Here is a 24,513-nt window from a genome sequence, read left to right on the forward strand (position 1 = left end):
CGAGTAAAACCCCAAACCCCTCTGATGCACCGGAACTAGTACAGATGACACTACTAGAGACTGGATAGCCTCCTGTAAAGCCTTGGCCTTGCTTGCAGGCATTGGCAGACTTGTGGTGAAGAACCGAGGTGGAGGGGGGACTTCGAAGACTATTCGGTACCCCAGGGAAATTAGTCTGCGGATCCACGGTTCTGTAGAGGTCTGGTTCCAAACCTGTTGAAAGTTTTGCAGGCGGGCTCCCACTGCAGGAGGTCCCAGGTGGGACGGAAGACCGTCATTCCACCTGCTTTTCCGCTGGTTTAGGCTCTGGTCTACGTGCAGCAGGGTGTGGACGACCTCTGCCACCTCTATGTTGCGTGGGAGCACCTCTGGCTCTACCACGAAAGGAATGTGGCGCACGAAAGGAATGAAACGAAGGTCCATTGTAAGATCTTCTGGGAGCTGGAGCAACCGACGGGAGGAAGGAAGACTTACCCCCCGTGGCCTGGGATATCCATTTGTCCAGTTCCGGGCCAAACAGCATATCGCCAGTGAAAGGTAAACCCTCCACCGCACGCTTGGATTCGGCGTCCGCTTGCCAAGCGCGCAACCAGAGGGCTATGCGGCCCAAAATAGCAGAAGCAGATATGCGAGCACTAATCTGACTGATAACTTTTGAAGCTTCTCCCAGGTAAACTGCAGACTCACGGATGTATTCTGCTAGTAGACGTAACTCTGCTCTGGAGGTACCAGAGTCCAAACCGGTAATCAACTGGTCAGCCCAGCCGACCACTGCTTTGTTAACCCAAGCGGTAACAAGGGTGGGTCTAAGTTGAGCACCCGCTGCAGTATAAATTGATTTTACCGTTGTCTCCAACTTACGATCCGAAGGATTTTTTAGTACTGCAGCTCCCGGTACTGGGAGTGCTGTTTTCTTAGAGAGACGGGAGACTGACGCATCTACTGGAGGGGGCGTTTCCCACTTTTCCATCATGGATGATGGAAAAGGATAGCTAGACGGAAACCGGCGCGGAATTTCGAACCGTTTATCCTGTTGCTTCCAGGCCACTGAGAGCTGCTGTTGAAGTTGCTGTGAGAACAGAAAAACCGCAGAGCTCTTTGGTTGTTCATGAAATAATTCACACTCCTGGGATGCAGGTATTACATCCTCAGGTAGATTCAGAACTTTTCTGACCGCCAAAATTAGAGATTCCACCCTGGGAGAAGTGTACTCTAATTCTTGAGGGGAAGCGTCCTGTAACGCTTCCTCCAATTCCCCCTCTTCTGTTTCCTCCGTAGCGAGGAATTCTTCGTCCGACTCTTCTGATTGGAGAACAGTCGCCAGAGTATGCTTTTGTGTCAGTCTTTGGTAGGAGGTGGAGGGTGCAGGCACCACGGTACCCATAACCTGTACCAGGGTGTCTAGAGACTTGGTTAGCCCCGCCACCCAGGGAGGTTGAGACTTACGTGCCTCAGCTAACTCAGATGTTAAATCCGTCATTACTCCTACCATGTCAGCGGCCCATGGGGGAGCAGGTGATGCACTAATAGCCATAGGTGGATCTATTGCTATACAAGCATCACATAACGTGGACCCAGCAGCATGCAGCTTGGATAGTTTGTTGTTACACTTAGAACAGACAAACATCTTTTGAGCCGCTTTTGTTCTGTTTGACATGGATACACACAGTCACCTAGACACAGAGGGACAGAAGTGAAATTAGAAATAAAACAGAAGGCTGGTTTGGGACACAGAGGAAGAGGCACTCCCCATTCTTTCCCACAGATTAGATTCCCTGCCAAACACCCCAGTGTTACTCACAACCTCTTGTCAGGGATGTAGTCAGGAGAATCAGCCTTCTGTATATACTGCATACGACCTGTAGTGGAGAGATGCAGTCTTTAAAACAGGTTAAACACGGCAGCCACGCTGTGCACACAGCCGCTGCCGCGTTATCTAGACAGGGAGCCCGCTCTATTGAGACAGGGAGCCTGCGCGGCTAGGCTCCGCCCCCTTTCTTTATGCCCTAAGGGCCGGAAAATGGCTGCCCCCGCGGCAGGATCATTTCCCCCCTGTGCAAGCCCCGCTGAGTAGGAGCCGCTAGCCGCGCTCATCAGCGGGGAGATAGTGTAATTAATGAGCAGCGCTATCGCGCTCTCTGAAGCCAGCGCTGGCCGCGGGACAGGAGACGGGGGATGTGCATGTGATTTATACTCACTGCGCTCCCTCTACGGACGGCTCCTGTGAACAGCACTCACATGAAGGCAGCTGTGGTGTGTGTGCTGCGTGCGGCATTAAGGAGCTGTCAGATGCTTTTGGTTAAGCACTGCACACTCCTTCCTGTAACCCAGGAGGTTAACAGGGTGCCAGTAACCCGGACCCCACCTTTAGAGAGGTGGCGAAGGGTACTTAAGAAAAAATATGTAAAAGATGTCTTAAAATAAGAAAGAAAAAATAAAAATAAAATATATATGAATAAAAGAAATAAATTATGTGGCTTGCTGGAGCACAGCAGGTTGTGACCAGCTCCAAGGGCACATTTTCTAAACTGAGGGCTGGTGGGGCATAGAGGGGGAGGAGCTTCACACTTCTAAATGATTTAAAGTGCCAGCTCCAGTTATCCACGCCTCTATACCCAAGCGTAAGCACCTCCAGTGTCCCCTAGTGGATGAAAGAGAAATACCCTTTGCAACAGCAGAGTGATTATTCCATTACTTTTATTTTAAACAGTCTCATTTTATTGCGGATGAGAGTCCCTTTATTCCTTTCTGTTAATCCTATATCTATTAGATGGAAACTCACACAAGCACGGCCCTGCAAATTTGATGGAGGTCACTTATGAAAATGGGAGCTCAAAAATATTCTGTAAGGCGTAGCAACCAATCAGAATTAAAATGTAAATCTTCAAGAGCAGTTTAAATCAAATGAAAACGCACATCTTATACTGTTACTATAGGTTACAGCACATTTTTTTTTTTATCTGTAACCGATACATACATGCTTAAATATTGCATTTGGCTTGCATTCATATGTAAGTTTTAATGAGCGAAAAGCAGATTTAAACCAGATGAGAAAAAGTCATAGGCTTGATCTGTGTGACAAATGCAAGTTATTGTTCATATCAATAATAATACACAGTTACTTTTCACATCACCTTTTATGTTTGTTATTTATTCATGTAATTTTTCACATACATTTTAACCCCTTTTTCAACACTTATTAACTACTCGCACACATCTATACTTTACACTGCACTGTTACCCTTTTTCCATTTTTTGTGTGCTGCCCTGGGCTGGATGTTTTTTGGGGTGCCCTGCGCCCTGGACGTGAACCCCCTAGTGTTAGGGACTGCTAGTGACAGAGAAGCCGTATTGTGACCTAGCAGCTTCCCATGTATTTGCAAATGCATGCAACTAATATCTCTGAATATCTATACCATATAGTCTTCATATATTGTTGCAAGTATAACTCAGTGTGCTGAGGAACAATAGAGGGTTAACCCCCCCCCTTTTTTCTGCTATAAATGCTGTGTGAGTGGCCGATGTGCGTCGATGGTAACAATGTTTATGCAGAAGAGCGAGATTGGACACATATGAGAAAGCAGCAGCGGGCGTCTTTATGCCAGTTGAGCTTTGGCTAGCATTTGCACATTTAAGCGTATGCAATCGCAATCCGTACTCAATACAGTATTAACACCAGTATGTGGAAACCAGTGGGTTAGTGGGTTACCGCAGAAGGCCTCCTGAACGTGCTTGACCTTTGGTTTTTAGGCCTCACCGAGAGCCTATGTCTAGCAGCTGAATTGTCCAAGAAGGTAGAGAACTGAGCAGGAGTGCTGAAGTCCGCTGAAGGAGAGAGGCTGGTGCTGTCTCTTTTCTCTGAGAGTCTTTTATGTGCATTTATCAAATCATTTTCTTCTGGAGACAAAGGTGATGATGTTTCTGAGGAGATCTAACATGGAATAAATTACAGCACTTCAAACTTTTGATTCCTGTTAAGTGAATACTTTAGTCAATTAAATCTATTTGGCAGACTATGGTCCTTTACAATGAGAATGTATAAAATAGACATCATTCAGCCATGCAACCCCAACTCACTATCGCTAGTCACTTCTTTAATTCTTTTACACCACATCTATTTATCGACAGCTTTGCCACTGTCAGTGTGACAGAAGTAATCTGGTCTAGGAAGAATGTAATCCTGGCTGCCGTTACTGTGCTGACAGTGGGGTACAATGCACTGTTAAAGGCTAAGCCCACCGAGGTCCTCTTCTTGTAGGGAATAATACTCGTGGCACTTTCCCTGTATTCTTAAATTTCATCATGTTGTATTAATATGTGTTACACCTGGAAATCTTATCAAAATGTATATGTATTCCAAGAAGGAGATTTAGCCATCCTAGGAATCTTGTGTTACCAAGACTTTCACAGAGTTCATTCACACCAAGTGTAGCAGATGACCGCTTTAACCAGGTATCGAGCTTATTGCTTGATGGGTGGTCACTTCAAAATGGAAGTGCTGGTTGGCAACTTCAAAATGGAAGTGGAGCACAAAGCTCCAAAAAGCTCTAAAAGACACTATGGTCTTAATACTTTACAGTAAAAGGTTAGTGGCAACCGTGTGTGCAGGGGCGTATGGGTGCAAGGTGTGTGGTTCACATGGGTCCAGGGTGGCCCACACACCGCACACCCTGCACCCATTTAAAATATACGTACCTCTCCGTCGGCCCAGCGCTAGCTGCAGAACTACAGAAATCACCAGGAAAATGTTACATATCAAATTATTCAGTGCAGTCTCGGTAAGCAGTTTTGTCACATCCAATAGTTTAATTTGTGCAACTAAGACGCATAAATCGACTGAAAAAGATGCTCGGAGCAAGCAGCGTTGCATGGGATCTGGGAAGGACTGTTGGCGTCACTGCAGCAATACTGTACTTATAAGGTCACATCTGTACTTTTCAAGTAGTATGTTATTAATCCCTCAATCTGCCTGCATCAGTTTGGCAGGAACCTCTCATTACTACACTGATGCAGGCAGACCCTGATCCTGTTGGAGGACCCTGATCCTTCCACCCTATAACTTTCAGTCTGTGCTGTCTGGCTTATCTCTACTCCTCTCGCCTCTCCCTACAAGACTGTCCCTGCCAGATATAGCCTCGTCATCAGTTACTCAATCACACAAACGACCTCCCACAAGTTCAGCACACACCACACCTGAAATGATCTGTACTGCAGTAAGCACTCAAGTTCTAATTGCCTGTAAGCTGTTTTATGTCCACCCAATTACAAAGTAGTGGTACAAGAACGATCAGTTAAGCTGCATACACACACACACAACGATTTAGTTAATGAACGATTTTAGTAAACGATTTTTTCCCTTGAAAAAATTAACTAAAATCGTTTACTAAAGTTGTTCATTTACTAAATGTAATGAACGATTTTTATGAACTACAAACGATTTTTGCATATTAACTTACTGAAAGTTGTTGAGTTGACAAGTCTGACTGAACTACAAACTACAAACGTGAACGCGCATGAACAATAATCGTTCATCGTTTGACTCAGAAAGTGAACGATTTTTTCAAACAATTATCGTTAAACGATAATCGTTCAAAAAATCGTTGTGTGTGTATGCACCTTTAGTATATGCATTTCTCTATTTATAACAGGTCTTCTCTGTTCATTCATAATGAGGTGTTATTAGTATATATATGTATAACATGAAATGACTGTATGCCAGCCTGTTTGTCCATCTCTCTCTTTTTGTGTTTGATATTTTCATGAAAATCAATAAAAAATACTTAAAAGAAAACGTCTGATTGGTTGCTATGGTTTTAGCAGTAATGTTATTAAGTAACCCTTACCTGAGAGAGATATTTAGTGAGAATGGAGGTACATTACCTGATCATCATCTTCACTGCCTGTTCCACCTAAGCTCAGAGAGCTGTGATGTCTATGTATGTCGGATAACTGAAATAGTACACATAAAAACAGTAATATTAAAAAAACACGAGAGAACCGGCCATTATGGACATTCAGGATTTACTGAGAAGCCTAATTCACAGCCTTATTGTTCTTCATTATATTTCTCTCATATTTGCTGAAACGCACAGTTCAGTTATTCTAGTAACATCCTGTTTGGATACAAATGGTAGGTAGGTAGGTCATAACAGATTATTCAGATGTCAGTGTTTCTCACTCATATATTAGTTGTCTCTCGGATTTAAGTAAAAAAAAAAAGCTACTAAATATTTTAGGCTAATCATGCTGTATTTTAAAAAAAACCAAACACATTGAGCCCTTTTTCTTTAAAAAGAACAGACATTTGCATTAATGAATTGGATAGAGTGCCCCATGTAGTGCTATATTGTTTGTTTTTATTTCTGAGTGTCTAATAAAGATGTCTGTAGTGCCTTTAAGACAACTGCTCCTGGTGAAAACACACAATTCACTATTAGTGCCAATCATAAATAGCATTTAGCACCTGAATTTTTTCCTATTGGAATCCAATTATGCCCACCTACAACCTACATGCATTTGCCCAATTATCTCTGATCACAGCTCCTGTGCTCTACAGAGTAATGTCTAAGTAATGCCTGTGTCCTATTTGGCCACTTAGTTGATCTTGCTTTTTTAAAAGTAATGTTGATCACAATTTGACATTCACTTTATAACTAATCAACGTGTGCAAACAAGTGGACTAAGAAAAAACGGTACTTGTGTACTTTTACGGACTCATTGCAGAGAGAACCCAATGGATGTTTTAAATGGTGCTTGTGTACTTTACGTACACAAGTCCTGAAAGTTGTCCCCACCTAAAGAAGAAAGTGCTGCGCTCGCCTCACTTCAGGCTCAGTGGCTCGCTACGCTCGCCACAAGGTTATATTCCCCCTCTATGCCCACTTGGATGGTAGGGAATAACGCTGGACACTGGCTGATGACGCCAGGGTCCTCTCCATGAAGGGGTTTTAGACATTACCATGATTGATAATAATAATGAGTGTAGGACACTTGTGTACTTTACGGACTCATTGCAGAGAGATCCCAAGTACCGGAAAAACTTTTAAGTGTCACTCGCACACCTGCCATATTGATTTTGGTAGTTTGAGCAGCAGCAGTTTCATAGTATTTCCTATGGCGATATCCATTTAGCTAATGGATCCACGGGATCGGCGAAAATCAGGGATTTTTCGTCGATTATCCCCGTATTTGTCCGATTTTTTTTTCACCCTATCCTATTTTGAATTAAATAATAGGATATCTCTCACAAAAACACATCGGATCCGAAATAAGCACGCAGCCCTATGTGTTTTCGCTATTTTGGGGAGAAAAACCGTCACTTTTCGTGGATTTTTCAGGGCACATTTCCCGAAAAATCCACTATAAGTGCTGACGTCAGGCGGCACTTCGGGGCTAATAGGATAGCCCCGCTGCGATTAATTAGCAGCGTAACTTTAGCGCTGCTAATTGGAGACCGGCACTAGTCTCCGCCATGAAACACAACTTATATCTGTGCACATTTGCTAACACACAGTAGCAGAAGTAGATCTTATTTTGTGACAAAATTGTGTGCACTGCATACTTTAAAAGAGCCACCTTGATTTTAACTTCGAACAGTAAAATTTCTAAAGACAGCAGCCCTTCTACATGGAACACCAGGGGGCTTCCAGTGCAGTACTCCACTTATAAAATACGGATTCACAAGAACCGGCATTCTGCAAACACGATTGGCTGGGCGCATAAAACTCTTACAATAAATAACTTGCAAATTCAAGAGATCCCTAGGGGAAATGGACTGGTCAGTCGTGCCCAAAGCTATACTTGCCAAAGTGATTTCTGTTGAATGACTGCCAGGCCTAGAAATGGCCCCAAGTGATAGCATAATATATTCCATAATGGGCTGTGCTACTATGCCACCATGTGCTATAAAGTTCGGTTAACATGAATAAAATGTATATTTTATAAGTGATCAGTATTAAAGTACTTGCCCTGGTTTTAATAGCCTCATGTATAAGAGACATCTCTGGAGGGCTGTGCGGTAGTCCGTCATCTTCAGAACTGGTCCCAGCATCATCAGGCCGCTTACTGAAGAGCCCGAGTGGAGGGGGTCCAATTCTTATGTTGGGCTGGAGTTTTAACTGAAATGGAGATTTTGGCAATTTTAACACAATTCTTGCATTCCAAATGGACTTATTCCTATTGTACCAAGAGAGAATTGCTTTGTTGTAGTGATAAGTAGAAGACAAAGACAGAGGGGAACACAAAGAAAACAAATCTTAAAAAAAAAAATGAAAATAAAAAAAGGGAAAACAAAAAAGTTTACGTACAAGGATAAAACGACAGGAAGTAGGAGAAGGAGAGAGTGAGGAATGGGGCCCATACATCAGTAAATAAATTAAGTTTTTCCTCTGATTTCACGATTACCAAATCCACCAATATGCGCCCATACATTACAGATAGTTTTCATTGATTAGCACATCATTTTCTACAATAACATATCTGCCAATCCTGAATGGCTCATCATGTTACGAGTAACGGTCGGCAAATTGGCTGACCATTACCATACACTAGCAATCTACAGCACCGATTGGTCGGTGAAATCAAACATATTGGACCCGACTGCCAATTCAAATAACTTTTAGGTTGGAATCGGCGAACCCCATACATTGCAGATATTTTCACACATTCATCTGCAAAATGGGAAATTGCCCCAATTGAGTGCTGATGTATGGCCCAAGAATAGAAGATATGAGAGGAACCTGGAAGTAAATATGGGAAAGAGAGGACGGGATGTACTAAGAATCCCAACCGCGATGCCGTACATAACGCCCATTATCGGGTACATACCAGCTAGAAAAACGCAAAGGACAGCTCTCCCGGTAATATCTGACCTTTGCGATACAGGGACTTCCAGACTTATGACCCAGAAGTCCCTCTGGCATCTTCTGTGCATGTGGAGAAAAACGGTGCACCACTGGGGGGGAGCTGGGAGGGATCCGATTGAATCCCTCTCAGGGGGCATTCCGTAAAGAAGACCATAGGCTTGTATTGGGTAATGCCACCCACCGGGACGAAGCACCGTAATCTCTTCGTACATATGAGAAATCTGGTAAAACCCCATAAACTGCATTTTGGGGGGTTTTACCGCATTTCTGCCTTTAGTACATCCCGCCAACTATGAGAAAGAGAAAGGAAAAATAGTGTTGGCAAAAATAGTATCTAAACTGCAAAGTTCTACTTCTGTTGTATTGTATGTATCTGCTCTTATTCTCTGTGTATGAACAACGGCACCATACCACTTTGCCTGTTATGTATTGGATTTCATCACACAACTGTAAAGAACACCTTCTCTAAATAATCTATATTTTTCCACACAAAGCTCATTCTTCGGACAACTATACAGGCCCAGTTCCTGTGCTCTGTGTGACGGATGGTGATTGTCTATGATAAATGTGCTGTGTAAGTCTGCGCAGGATAGACCTGGTGTAAGTGTGTACAATCTAGGTGCATATACTTTGCTCCTAAAATAGGAATTTTGTCTTTGCTTATATGATATGCCCTTTTTCTATATAGCTTTTGTCATTCTTTTTTTTTTTTCTAAACCCCACTCTCTACATCTAGTATACTTGACGTTACAGTGACATACGGGTACATTACCCCTGGTTACCTGTGTGGGAGTTATTTGCCCTGCTACCAACGAATGCTTCCATTAGAAGTACTGGTAGCAAGCCTGGAGTAGCTAGCTCAATACCACATACTCTTAATGTACATGTGTAAGTAGAAGTGAAATAATGCAGGTTGGATCTCTTAAAATTGATATTTTTGTTAAAATACAAGAAGCAAATTAATTTGATCTAGGACGCAAATTACAAACACTTGTGTGCAATACCTGCAAGGTTTTGATGTGGTCGGACACATTCTCCTGCGAGAAGACACGTACAGGTCGGGCAGCCTCTTGCACTATCTCCGGAATAAAGATGCTGTCATGTGAAACAGCTCTGCTCCCCAGCACAACGGCCCTGTAATGACATAAACCATCCAGTTACTTTATCTGAAGAGTAAAGTTACCACCTGTAACTGGAAGGTATTCCTGAGATCTGTCGCTTATTTTAACCACATAACTGAAAAAAAATATTTATTTTTTTTAAAAAGCCCCCAAAATGGTCTTTTGTTGTTAATTAGCAAATTATGTAAATAATAGCTATTTAAACTTGATTGAATATATTTTGAACAAAAATGTAAAATCACGTTTAAATAGCTATTTATTATATAATGTGATAATAAAATTTACCATCTTGGGGAAGTTTTTAAAAAACAAACAAACAAAAATAAAAAGTTTATACTGTAGTTTCAAAAAACCAGCTAGCTGGGGGGGGGGATTGACAAAACGAGGGACAGATTATTGTATTATATATATATATATATATATATATACACATACAGAGAGAGAGAGAGAAAGATATATATATATATATATACATACATAGATATACTATACACACAGACTCTGTCACTCAGTAGACACTGCACAATCACTGTTGCCAGCAGTGAACGGGCACATGGGGGGCAGACGGCAGCGGCGGCGCTGATAAACCTGCTGACAACGGCACTGTGAAGCCGGCAGAAGGGGAGGGAGGTCTGGGGGGCAGAAAACAGTTCAGCGGCCGCGACGGATGTTAGGAGCTGGGCTGCTACTATCACTGAAGGCAGCTGCGCTGGGAGGAGGGTGCCGCAGCTGCGGCGACTACAAGGAGCCGCAGCTACTGACTTCTTTGAACTGGCCAGGCGGGGTGAAGCCAGCTTCCCGATCTCCGCTGGCCAGTGATCTGGCTGCACCCACCCTGTGGAATGCCCTCCCATGCACAATAAGACTTTCTGCTAGTCTCCAAACATTCAAGCGTTCTCAGAAAACTCACCTCTTCAGCCAAGCTTATCAGATTCCAGAACCGCCCACATAACCTTTATAGCTTCCCTATCTACCTCCCTTCTTGTAGTTTACACATATCAAATTTTCTCTCTCTTCAATTTCACATCCTCCTGACCCTAGGCCAACTTTCCAGTGTGCCTGGATCATGCAGCTCACCAAGAACCTCTGCAATCGGGCTGGACCAATTTGCAATATGTAGCACCTATCCTTGTGTATCAACACCTAATTCCCTATAAATTGTAAGCTTTCAAGCAGGGCCTTCTTACCTTTATGTCTGTCTTTTACAACCCAGTCTTGTTCTATTAATGTTGATTCAAATTGTAAAATGCAATGGAATATGCTGCGCTATATAAGAAACCATTAATAAATAAACAAACAGTCATCGGGACGCAGCATCAGCCAATGCTACAAGGAGCAGCGGGCTGCTGCTTCTATGTAAGACACGGCTGATCTTCAAGCCGTGCTGAGAGGGGGATGATGCCGGGTACCCGATCACTGTGGCCAGCAGTGATCGGAACACAAAGAAGGGGGAGTCGAGGGTGTAGAGGGACCAGGACGTCCCTCTTATATAGGCGGCTGCGGGAAGATTAGCTTCCCGCAGCCGCCTAGTGGGCATTTCTGACTGGTCGTATCAGATACAACCATGTCAGGTAAAGCCCAGTCTGGTATGGTCGTATCTGATACGACCATGCCAGGCAAGTGGTTAAAGGGCAAGTGTGATTGTCCAAATGTGACTTTAATGTGTCAAAGGCCACACATGTGCAGTACAAAAGGTGCTATATCTGTCACAGGAGGAGCATTAAGCATGTTGGGGTTAGTTCAGAAGCTCCCTCTCCAGCGATGCTCTACCCATGGGGTTAGAATTGCTGACGTGATCTTAAGATGGTGTTAACTATTGGGGCCAAATAGTTCATGTCTTTTCAGGACTTTTTTCCTTTTAGCAAATAATAAATATATATATATATATATAATGTGATATTTATAGCTAATATAATATAGGCTTTAGCAACTTCTGGGCAATAGAATAAGCTGCTTATGAAGATGTTTAGTATACAGGACATATACAGAACATACATTATTATAAGGGCATATGTGGGCTGATAGACCTACACCAGTTGGCAGAGTATAACTTGTGTGTATTTGCACTGTGCATGCTCCAAAACGGAGAATATGTAAGTAGGCGCGATGCACAGTTGTATGTATTTCAATCGCATCTACACTGAGGATGTGTAAGTGGGGTCTATTATAGTGTCTCACACAGGGAAAAATAAGTGAAGTCCTACTGGCACAACTGTGGTTGATGAGGAGTTGGACATGGGCATATGCGATTATTTCCAGCCATAGCTACTGCACCTAGCATAGGGATGTCTCTGTGCGCACTGAAATATAAACACAGTAAGAGGGCACGGCACAAGATCCACACAGCTCTGCATACGGGTCAATATACCTATTTTTACATGCACTAAATATGGGACCAACACCCAACTTACCTACAACTCTGCAACAGGCCATTGTAGGCATCCATCTGTACTACACATACATTTAGAAGCAGTGTTAGAGGAGTGTTTTAGGGTTTGAGTGGAAAAAGATGCAATTAAAGAGTTGTATCAGGAAAAAAGTGACGGAAACAGGAAAACATGAGGGGAAAAAAAGGAAAGACTTAGCATAAGAAAAAAGTTATAGGAAAGATGGAGAAGATCGCCAACAGAACTTACTCAGTGTCATCTTCAGAGTCATATTCTGCACGCATGGACTCTGGCACGGTGACATCGCTTGCAGACTGGCTCTGCTTCAGCCCACTACTGCTCAACTGTGGTAGCGTCTCTTTCCTCTTCTTTATTCCAAATAATTTTTTGAAAGATTTAAACTTAAATTTTTTTTTCGCTAAAAAAATAAAAAAATAGATGTCAGGCAATTTCAATTGAGATTTCCAATAAAAAAATGACTTGTTTCTAAAGGCAGGTATCCACTAAAAGATCTAAAAACGACTGCACGATTACGACATTGTAATCGTTCAGTCATTTGTCACTCGTGTGATGAGCCTGCACTGAACAAGCAGTCGTTCAGTGCAGGGTCATCAATCAACTTGAAACATGTTGAACATGACGATATCGTCAGGTTGACCAGCATGTTGGAAAGATGATAGATGTCTAAACGACCAGGGGACACGCGCATCGCTGGTCGTTTTAGACACTTTTGCAAACAATTTGCAAACGATTAAACGATTGTTATCGGTCATAAAAATCGCTAAGTGGATACGTTAAGTCACGTTGGGACGATCGAGGCATATTGTAGCCGACATTCTAGTCCCCGAATAAAGAAAGATCCAACGTCCAAACTAGATCTACAGAAACCTCCTGCGGGTCAGTTTCACTAGGGGCCAATAAATCTATTTTCTATGTATTTCTTAAGTTTATAATAAAGACGCTTTCTTCCCAAATTCAAATATATTTCAGCCTGACCTTTCCAAACCAATTCAAACAGCCACTAAACCATGTTATTGGTAGAAAATCAAACATTTCCAAAATGTTTTGCTCATGGTCCAAATACACATTGGGCATAGCAATGTCTATAAATTATTCTGTATATACAGACAGTTGTGTTAGGAAAAAACCCACTCAAAGCAGTAATCTCTTTGCCAAAACAAAGCCCAACTAACCCCAACTAGTAACTAACTGGTCCTCTTGCTAGGAATGAACACCACTCTGGAGGCTATGCAGCAGTGCAAGGCAGGTTCTGAAAACAGGCCATTTAGAAGTGGAACCTCACCAGAGTATTTAGTTATTAAAAGGAAATAATACAAGTACTTGACACTATATTTATAGATAGTTTCTATAAAACAAATACAATGAATGTGTTTTTTTAGTCTGCTACAATAAGAATAGGAAATAGAAAATATACAGTATCTCGCAGTGAACTAAAGCGTATTATTTCTGTGGCTAAAATATGTCTGCCTATATTAAAGTTTGACATCAGTAGAAAGTCAAAATAAAGATGCAACAATACAGGCAAATCATATTTTCCAATTTCTCAAATGACAGATGAAGCCAAATAGTATGGCTTTGTTTATTTAAAATAGAAGATTGCAACAACAATATAAAAATTACATAAAATCATATAATACAATATAATACATATGTAAATTGTCAATAGTTGCACAAATAAATAGTATGGTTATTTGTAGGTAACACAAGTCACTTTAAAACTTAACTTTGTAGTTCCCCCACCAAACTTTGTAGTTCCCCCACCAAAAAAAACCCTACCCCCCTACAACCTCACCTCGACCCTCACTCCCATCCCCCCACACTCCTAACCTAACCTAGGCCTTAAGCAGCGGACAACTAAGTACAGCCACCCAGATGTATGCTAAGCATTCCTCTATAATTTATTCTATACCTCCAAGTGAACAGACAGAAGCCTCAAAGATTGACATAGAACAGGATTTCCGCTAGCCAATCAAGGGGGCCTCAGATGGCGCCACAGCAGGGAGCATCTAATGACATCCATTCTTTCCTTGTCAATATCCATCATCCGTTTCACATCGTGCAGAACTTCCCCCACTACTGCCTCACAGGGGAGGCCTTTACCCCTAATGCCAATTTGACACCATGTGTTCCACGTGCTGAACCGAACCGCTAAACTAACTAAAAAAAGGTGCACAAATCAAACCTTAAATAGCCCTTGAATGCACTGTATAACCCATTCAGGGTAACTTAGCCCCAAAAGGGTATACTCAAGGCCTTTGAAACTCTTTTGTAAACACTCCCAGAGGAAATGGTCCATAGTATACACACTTGCCGATGCCGACCAGCGTCGGATGACGGAGGGGGGCGAGCGGGGCCATGCTGCATTCAGCAGTATGGCATCGCTCACGATAACCCCAGATTGGGCTGCATGTACAGCCGACTGGGGTTATCGTAAACGGCCAGCGGGAGCGCGCATCGCTGGTCGTTCTTAGCATAAACACTAGCCGATATTTTGAACAATTGAACAATAATGAGATTGTTATTGCTAAAATATATCGGCTAGTGTGTACGCGGCATTAGACTGATCCAGCGCTAGCAAATACTTTCCTCACTTCTCAGCACGACGCCGCTCAATGGCCTCCCAGTATGGCAATGATGTACAAGCAGTTTTATTCCGCAATAATTTAATGTAAATTATATTGTTATAATAAGTACTACAGTAATAATGTCTGATGTTAGAACACATTTTAAAATCTTATTTGTGAATTTCAGATAGAACACTATACAAAAGGTACACAATGTCTCCACAATGCAAACAATAAAAAAACACTGTAATACTCTGTTCTTCATTTCATGCAAAAACAATTTTTACAATAGTGGAAACAGCACATCTTCTTTCTTTTAAATCAACAGCAACAAAAAAAAGAAAAAGAAATGAGCTTTACTGACATGATTTGGAATCGAAACTGCTTATTATGACCACAAAGTAACCAAGTCACTAGTTTACGGAATTCAATAAATACTTATTTGCTTTAGTTCCAATTAAAAACCATAATTTATATTGTACTTCATTCAGTCTTGTGTATAATTTAAAATATAATGTACATGAAAGAAAACAAGAAATGCAGAAAACAAAAAAAAGGTCTGTGACTGTAAATTATATCCTATTTTCTTTGCTAATCAAATGTGTTAATTAAAAAAAATCAAAAAAGGATATGTAAAAAAAGTGGTTAATGACAGGTTAAAATGACAAAAAACACCTTAATTACATTTTAAAGGTTCATAAAATATACTTGCAAATGATGATGAGGGATGAATCAGTCATTTTATTAGTCAAGCTCAGCAGCTGCTATTATGTTATTTTACATGTCTGGTAAAAATGCTGTTAGCTGGACCCATAAATGCTGTTAGCTGGACCCATAAATGCTGTTAGCTGGACCCATAAGTGCTGTTAGCTGGACCCATAAGTGCTGTTAGCTGGACCCATAAGTGCTGTTAGCTGGACCCATAAGTGCTGTTAGCTGGACCCATAAGTGCTGTTAGCTGGACCCATAAGTGCTGTTAGCTGGACCCATAAGTGCTGTTAGCTGGACCCATAAGTGCTGTTAGCTGGACCCATAAATGCTGTTAGCTGGACCCATAAGTGCTGTTAGCTGGACCCATAAGTGCTGTTAGCTGGACCCATAAGTGCTGTTAGCTGGACCCATAAGTGCTGTTAGCTGGACCCATAAGTGCTGTTAGCTGGACCCATAAGTGCTGTTAGCTGGACCCATAAGTGCTGTTAGCTGGACCCATAAGTGCTGTTAGCTGGACCCATAAGTGCTGTTAGCTGGACCCATAAGTGCTGTTAGCTGGACCCATAAGTGCTGTTAGCTGGACCCATAAGTGCTGTTAGCTGGACCCATAAGTGCTGTTAGCTGGACCCATAAGTGCTGTTAGCTGGACCCATAAGTGCTGTTAGCTGGACCCATAAGTGCTGTTAGCTGGACCCATAAGTGCTGTTAGCTGGACCCATAAGTGCTGTTAGCTGAACCCATAAGTGCTGTTAGCTGGACCCATAAGTGCTGTTAGCTGGACCCATAAGTGCTGTTAGCTGGACCCATAAGTGCTGTTAGCTGGACCCATAAGTGCTGTTAGCTGGACCCATAAGTGCTGTTAGCTGGACCCATAAGTGCTGTTAGCTGGACCCATAAATGCTGTTAGCTGGACCCATAAGTGCTGTTAGCTGGACCCATAAATGCTGTTAGCTGGACCCATAAATGCTGTTAGCTGGACCCATAAGTGCTGTTAGCTGGACCCATAAATGCTGTTAGCTGGACCCATAAGTGCTGTTAGCTGGACCCATAAGTGCTGTTAGCTGGACCCATAAGTGCTGTTAGCTGGACCCATAAGTGCTGTTAGCTGGACCCATAAATGCTGTTAGCTGGACCCATAAGTGCTGTTAGCTGGACCCATAAGTGCTGTTAGCTGGACCCATAAGTGCTGTTAGCTGGACCCATAAGTGCTGTTAGCTGGACCCATAAGTGCTGTTAGCTGGACCCATAAGTGCTGTTAGCTGGACCCATAAGTGCTGTTAGCTGGACCCATAAGTGCTGTTAGCTGGACCCATAAGTGCTGTTAGCTGGACCCATAAGTGCTGTTAGCTGGACCCATAAGTGCTGTTAGCTGGACCCATAAGTGCTGTTAGCTGGACCCATAAGTGCTGTTAGCTGGACCCATAAGTGCTGTTAGCTGGACCCATAAGTGCTGTTAGCTGGACCCATAAGTGCTGTTAGCTGGACCCATAAGTGCTGTTAGCTGGACCCATAAGTGCTGTTAGCTGGACCCATAAGTGCTGTTAGCTGGACCCATAAGTGCTGTTAGCTGGACCCATAAGTGCTGTTAGCTGGACCCATAAGTGCTGTTAGCTGGACCCATAAATGCTGTTAGCTGGACCCATAAATGCTGTTAGCTGGACCCATAAGTGCTGTTAGCTGGACCCATAAATGCTGTTAGCTGGACCCATAAATGCTGTTAGCTGGACCCATAAGTGCTGTTAGCTGGACCCATAAGTGCTGTTAGCTGGACCCATAAGTGCTGTTAGCTGGACCCATAAGTGCTGTTAGCTGGACCCATAAGTGCTGTTAGCTGGACCCATAAATGCTGTTAGCTGGACCCATAAGTGCTGTTAGCTGGACCCATAAATGCTGTTAGCTGGACCCATAAGTGCTGTTAGCTTGGCCCATAAATGCTGTTAGCTGGACCCATAAGTGCTGTTAGCTGGACCCATAAGTGCTGTTAGCTGGACCCATAAGTGCTGTTAGCTGAACCCATAAGTGCTGTTAGCTGGACCCATAAGTGCTGTTAGCTGGACCCATAAGTGCTGTTAGCTTGGCCCATAAATGCTGTTAGCTGGACCCATAAGTGCTGTTAGCTGGACCCATAAATGCTGTTAGCTGGACCCATAAATGCTGTTAGCTGGACCCATAAGTGCTGTTAGCTGGACCCATAAATGCTGTTAGCTGGACCCATAAGTGCTGTTAGCTGGACCTATAAGTGCTGTTAGCTGGACCCATAAGTGCTGTTAGCTGGACCCATAAATGCTGTTAGCTGGACCCATAAGTGCTGTTAGCTGGACCCATAAGTGCTGTTAGCTGGACCCATAAGTGCTGTTAGCTGGACCCATAAGTGCTGTTAGCTGAACCCATAAGTGCTGTTAGCTGGGCCCATAAATGCTGTTAGCTGGACCCATAAATGCTGTTAGCTGGACCCATAAATGCTGTTAGCTGGACCCATAAATGCTGTTAGCTGGACCCATAAATGCTGTTAGCTGGGCCCATAAATGCTGTTAGCTGGGCCCATAAATGCTGTTAGCTGGACCCATAAATGCTGTTAGCTGGACCCATAAATGCTGTTAGCTGGGCCCATAAATGCTGTTAGCTGGACCCATAAATGCTGTTAGCTGGGCCCATAAAAAGATGTGTCCGACCAAACATATACACATACTCTTCTTTTGCGTGTGTTTTCTACATATGTTTTGGTGCCCAAATGCATCAATTTTTATGATTACAAATAATGTAATCTGAAGTGGAACGGGGTCAGACAGTATTACCACTGTACAGTATAGTAGTATCTGTTACCCCATTAAACAATACTCATCCAAAGGAAGCCAGACAGTGTTGCTTCTTTTACACTATGGGTTCTCAACTCCAGCCGCAGCTGTCAAGTACCACCAACCATCATTTGTGTATATTTGTAGACTGGAGTTGGGCTGTAATCCCTGCAAGATCCCATTGATACATACATTGTATCTACATGTTTAGAAGCGTGGAATTCAAACACATTAGTGCTTGAATTCAAATGTTCCTATATCTTCTGGTTTGCTTTAGTATGGCATAGCCCCAGGCAAGAAAATATCACTGCACTTGTGGGAAAATTATTCATGCAGTCAATCGAATAACCTTTCTTGCATGTATCTAATGTAATTCAATGGACAGAGGCTTTGCACGCATAAAACCTATTTTTCTCCTATTTAAAAACAAAAGGTCATGTCACTGAATAGGAAGAAAAAAAGAAAACGTATCAATTTTGCACAGGTGAACCTTAAGAAAAGGCAGAATTGAATAGGCCCCACAGAGCATTCAAATATTTTACTATGTAGAACAAGTAATTTTCATAACATGACAAAGTAATTGTGTCATGTACAAATAATAATATTCAGCAAAATGTTTACAGAAAATGACCCAACTTTATAAATACTGAAACTGGAATTACGTTTGTAAAAATTTTGATTACAAAATCTAAAAATTATTATATATAAGATATTGAGTCAGCAATACCTTAATTAGATATCAAATGACATATCTTTTATCCCAATGATGAGAAGCGTTGCAGTGAAACGTCATGGAAATAAAATGGAATCAACAGGACAGGCCGATTCTCAGGGGTGCAGTGTTTGCCTTAAGCTTTTGTCTTTGTCATTTAACAGATGGCCATTTCCCACTGAGGGGCTGATGCAAAGTTGAACCAAGTTGGCCATAATTGCTCCAGCATTGCATGCACAGAGGTGTGTGTGTATATTCTCCTATCTGAACTCATCTCTGCAAGCTCACCCATCCGGGCACGTGGTTTCATAGCAATCATCATCATCAGTGCATGCTAGCACCAGCCCTATATGGCAAAAACAGGATTTTGGTACTTACCGATAAATCCCTTTCTCCGATTCCACAGGGGACACTGGAGTCGCATTACAGTGGGGATATAGATGTGTGCTAACCGGGAGCTGGCACTTTAAGAATTTAGAAGTGAGAGTAGCTCCTCCCCATCTATACTCCCCCCCAAGCCTCAGTCTTAGACAACTGTGCCCGAGGAGAGCTGGAAATAGATCACTGCAAAGGAGAAGGAGAAACAAGTACACAACTAAACATACAAACACATTCTGCGCGTAAAAGACAAATAAAGGAAACAGTCAGTTATTACATAGAACTGACAATCAAACCTGGCAGGCAAGAACAGCGTCGGGTGGGCGTCCAGTGTCCCCTGTGGAATCGGAGAAAGGGATTTATCGGTAAGTACCAAAATCCTGTTTTCTCCTTCATCCACTAGGGGACACTGGAGTCTCATTACAGTGGGGACGTCCCAGAGCTCCCATCCCGGACGGGAGAGCGCTGAGAACCCTGCAGAAACTCACGGCCAAAATGCGAGACAGAAGGCCGCAAAAGAGTCAAAACAATAAGGTTGACAAAGGTGTGTCGGCCCGACCAAGAGGCTGCGCCTCAAAGCAGAGCCATAAAAAACCCCTAGAGCCGTTGCCTAGGGAGAACCCACCAAGCGCATGGAATGCGCCCTGATGGAAACAAAGGCTCCTTAGATGAGGCCAAAAGGCCAAACTGATGATCAGACTAATGCAGTCTGCAATAGCCTGCTGTGTGACAGACAATGAATATGAGCAAAATATATCGGACCAGCCGAAAACCCGTCTACATGAGAGATGCTATCCTATTCATGTAGACCCTGATGGCTCTGATAACATTCAGATAGGCTGAAGAATGAGGAACGCAGACATCCCTTAAGAAAAAAAGACATGTGCAACAAAACTCAACCCTGTCCTTACAGAAAGACAAGTAGGAAAGACAATGGGAGAGAACTCCAAGTTTCGACACAGTGCTGGCCTAAAACCAGGACTAAAAATAACCACTTTCTAAAATAAGAATCTCAAATCGACAATCTGTCATGCTTCAAACAGAGAAGAGACTGTAAGAAAAATAAACTAAAACCAAATCTCCACGGAGCCGTGGGAGGAATAAAAAGTGGTAGTAATGTGATAACTTCCTGGAGGAAAGTGTGAACGTCCAGAAGCAAAACCCGATTCCTCTGAAAGAAAATAGACAGTGCTAAGACCAGAACTGTCAGAGTTACCAGACGAAGGACCACCGAGAACCTACCTGCAGGAAAAAAAAAAAAGGAGCCTAGATATCCTGAACTATCTAGGAGAGCCCCAGCGTTCACACCAAAATACCTACACCTTTTCAATACGGCGGTAGAGCTTTAAAGGAATGTCCTTCCTAGCTCGGAGCCTGTAAAGATCAGTAGAAGGCAAAGGATGCAAACACCACACCCCTCTGGACCAATGTGGAGACGTGTCCTGCTGCAGAGAGGTCGACTTGTGAAAAACCCCACGGGTGAATCAGCTGTTAGATCCCTAGAGGGATGTCCATTCTTCTGGATAACCATCTTGATAACTGAGGTAGACAGCCTCTCCATTTTCCACTCCTGGGAATAATTTTTGCTGAAATCTCCACTGCAAAAACCTCTGTCCAGAGTAGAGAACAGCTTGCCTCTTTCATGGACTCTAATCTATTTGCCCTGAATTCCAAGCTGTTTAACAGCAATACTGCTTCCAGAGAAATCCAGGGTCCTGTAAGTGTCTCACCAGAGTCACTGCCCCCCTTTCTCAGACACATTTTGTTTAGAGAAACTAATCTTACACTCGGAACCACTTGACTTCCAACCGGTGAGAAAAAGTCAACCACCAGAACAAAGGTGTCCTGAGTACTATAGCCCAAACTCACTTGTCGGTGAAGTAAAAAGGTGAACCCGACCACTGAAAGGAGGCCCCACTGAACCGGTCTGGAGTGGATAGGAAGGACTCGAAAATCTCACCCTGTTCTCAAAGAGACAGATGTAGAGGCGCACCGACCTTAGTTGAGTGGGGCTAATGAAATAGAGGTTACCTCTTCCTGAGGAAGGAAAATCTTCTGGGCTATATGTTCAAAAACATTCTCAGACCTGGAAACCTCTGTGTTTGTTTCTGATGAGACCCCTGAAAATTCATCCGCATTGCATGAGGCAACTGTGGTCCGCAATCTGTGTTCCCACAACTCAGGCCTGGAAGGAACTTTCCAGAGGAAATCATTTACGTAAGGGGCAATAGTCACTTCAAGAGGCCAAAGGAGGACTGAGTTCCAAGGAGAGCCATTACCTATGACGAATAAGCTAGGTCGTAGATAGGACCTGTGAATCTTTCTTCAAGCGTGTACCCCTGGATAATGAGGTCCCTAATCCAGACATCCAGGCAAGAGAGTATTCACACTGTAAAGGCTTGAAACGTGGACCCACCCTGAGATCCTCCAAGTGAGAGGGGAACCATGCAGTAGTGTATCTGGTGGAGGGCTTATAATCCTGGTGAATAGCAGTCTCTGCGCACTGAAACTCTCAGAAATAGAAGGTCCTCTTGCGGACCTCTAAGTTAAATCACTGGCAGGTGAACGTAGGCTCTTAAACTTCAGATGAACTGACTCACAGGCCTTTTTCCACCTGCTGCCTGCCTATTCGGTGGTCACTGAGCTCGGGACGGGTCCCGAATCCGTGTACGTGGCACCCCAGGCGGGGACTTAAGGCACGTCACTGTGCCGGTCTCTTTTAGGGCCAGAAAAGAAAGGAAGGACAATCTGAATAAGGTCTCTGAAAAGCTGAAACCGCTGAAGGAAATTAGTCTAAGCCTTAGTGGACTGTATTAGATGAGCCAAATACCAAAAAGAGGGATTACATACCTCTATTGAAGCCCTATCTTCTATCTGTACTGCTAAAGAGACAATTCTGAAAGAGTCTAGTCTCTTTAGGCTACAATAACTTATTTGGCTCAGCAGCCCACCACAGCAAGGCTAAAAACCACAGCCACTACAGTGGAAATCTTAGGATGTATTACTTTTTGGAGCATATACATCTCCCCATAAGTTGCTATATCATTTACTGTCATCCTACATATTTAAAAATCCATGGAGTGATGACAACCCCTTAGGATTATACTCACCCCACGATATAGGCGGAATGTCAGCCCATATGGTCCATTATACTGATAATAATCAGACATACTAAAATGTTAAGTGATAGACCAGAGCCTGTGCCTCTAAGCTAAAGGCACTACAAGGTTTTTTTGTTTTTGTTTTTTTCTTTAGGAATAACTGTCTCTTAGAGACCTGCATAAAATCCCGCTTACGGACTACTGGCCAAGGAACTGGCAGTGGAGTTCGTCCAAAGACGCTACTATACCACTTGGTGCTCTTTTGAGGCACTATAGACACCAGCCCTGTAGCAGCAGTGTATGAAACGGAGCACCCGGAGGAAACCCACATAAGCACAGGGAGAATATACTCCACATAGTTAGGGCCGTAGTGGGAAACAAACCCACAACCTCAGTGCTGTGTGGCAGTAACGCTAACCATTACACAGTCTGTGCTGTTCTAATGTACTAGGAGTCTTGCATTGCTGGCCTGATGGGATTCAAACCCAGGCTGTGTGGGTGCTAGCCAGAGACTCTACCCTTGAGCTACGGCTGAAATACTCTAGAAACTTTAGAGCTGGAGACAACTTCCCTGTTCTAAGAAGCCTCCTGGTGAGCAGAGGGAAAACCGATAAATCCCTTTCTCCGATGCCACAGGGGACACTGGACGCCCACCCGGCGCTGTTTCTTGCCTGCCAGGTTTGATTGTCAGTTCTATGTAATAACTGACTGTTTCCTTTATTTGTCTTTTACGCGCAGAATGTGTTTGTATGTTTAGTTGTGTACTTGCTTCTCCTTCTCTTTTGCAGTGATCTATTTCCAGCTCTCCTCGGGCACAGTTGTCTAAGACTGAGGCTTGGGGGGGGGGGGGGGGGGGGAGGGGGAGTATAGATGGGGAGGAGCTACTCTCACTTCTAAATTCTTTAAGTGCCAGCTCCCAGTTAGCACACATCTATATCCCCACTGTAATGAGACTCCAGTGTCCCCTAGTGGATGAAGGAGAAACAGGTGCATTTATGCTTACACACAGCTCTCCATAGCCCGCTATTCTGATTAGTTCCTCCTCTCTGAACTTGTCCTATGTGAGAATGCCCAATCACAGCCAAGTTATGCCCCTTCAGTCACAGGAGGAGATGCAGCAGAGATGTGCAAGTTTCGGCATCTCCCAAATTAGCTAGGTTATGAAGCCAGTGAGGTGGGAAAACGGACAAGATATGCTGCACAAATGGACTTACTTTCAGCTCTGCTTCAGCCCATACAATTGATCTTTATGTGATTTAACATGGTTATTATTACTTATTATATTTTTATTTCTGTGCTACTAACTAGTAGCAGCTGATTACTTGAGAATTTAACTATTCTGCTGCATTTAGTATTTCATATTCCAAGTGTCTGAAGTAAGACACACTCAAATGTCGCTGACAGACCCAGTTCTACTAGAACCTTGGCAAGAATTTTTGGAGCGCCCCCCACCCTGCCACACTGCCCTTATATGCCACGTGGTACAGGAACAAAGAAGTTCCTTGTTAAAGCACAGCACTGCCACTGGGGGTGAATAAACAGGGTCGTTGAGAGCTCAGACAGGGCTGGGTACGTATGCCATGGCCACCCCCCCACCACAAAAATGTAAATAAATACTATGCATGGTGGCGCCACAAGCTCAGCACAGGGATGGCTCTAGGAGGGGCTCTGCCTGACTGTCCCACTTTACTTCTGCTCACTACCGCTGTATAGCAGTGCAGCCACACATGCACTGAGCTGCAGCAGTCGCCTCTCTCATACTGGCCGGTGTGCCACTCAGGCTACACTGCTAATCTGAGGCAGCAGCTGACCATGCTCCCACAGGGACCCTCCAACTAGCCCGGGTAGGCAATACCCAC

At 43.4% G+C, this 24,513-nt stretch overlaps 1 protein-coding gene across 3 annotated transcripts in view; it reads right to left on the reverse strand.

The window, feature by feature from the left end:
* CRACDL (CRACD like) overlaps positions 1–24,513 on the reverse strand; it is a 103,636-nt gene that overhangs the window by 21,605 nt on the left and 57,518 nt on the right. For all 3 annotated transcript variants that reach the window (XM_088454045.1, XM_088454046.1, XM_088454047.1), the window contains 5 exons: positions 12,622–12,790; positions 9,869–9,998; positions 7,968–8,117; positions 5,881–5,949; positions 3,710–3,931 (listed from right to left, as the gene is read on the reverse strand). In XM_088454045.1, the coding sequence (XP_088310171.1) occupies positions 3,710–3,931; positions 5,881–5,949; positions 7,968–8,117; positions 9,869–9,998; positions 12,622–12,790 (740 nt within the window). The remainder of the gene's footprint in view (positions 1–3,709; positions 3,932–5,880; positions 5,950–7,967; positions 8,118–9,868; positions 9,999–12,621; positions 12,791–24,513) is intronic.

Source organism: Taudactylus pleione, unplaced genomic scaffold, assembly GCF_031769625.1.
Source record: "Taudactylus pleione unplaced genomic scaffold, aTauple2 ptg000609l, whole genome shotgun sequence".
Lineage (NCBI taxonomy): Eukaryota > Metazoa > Chordata > Amphibia > Anura > Myobatrachidae > Taudactylus > Taudactylus pleione.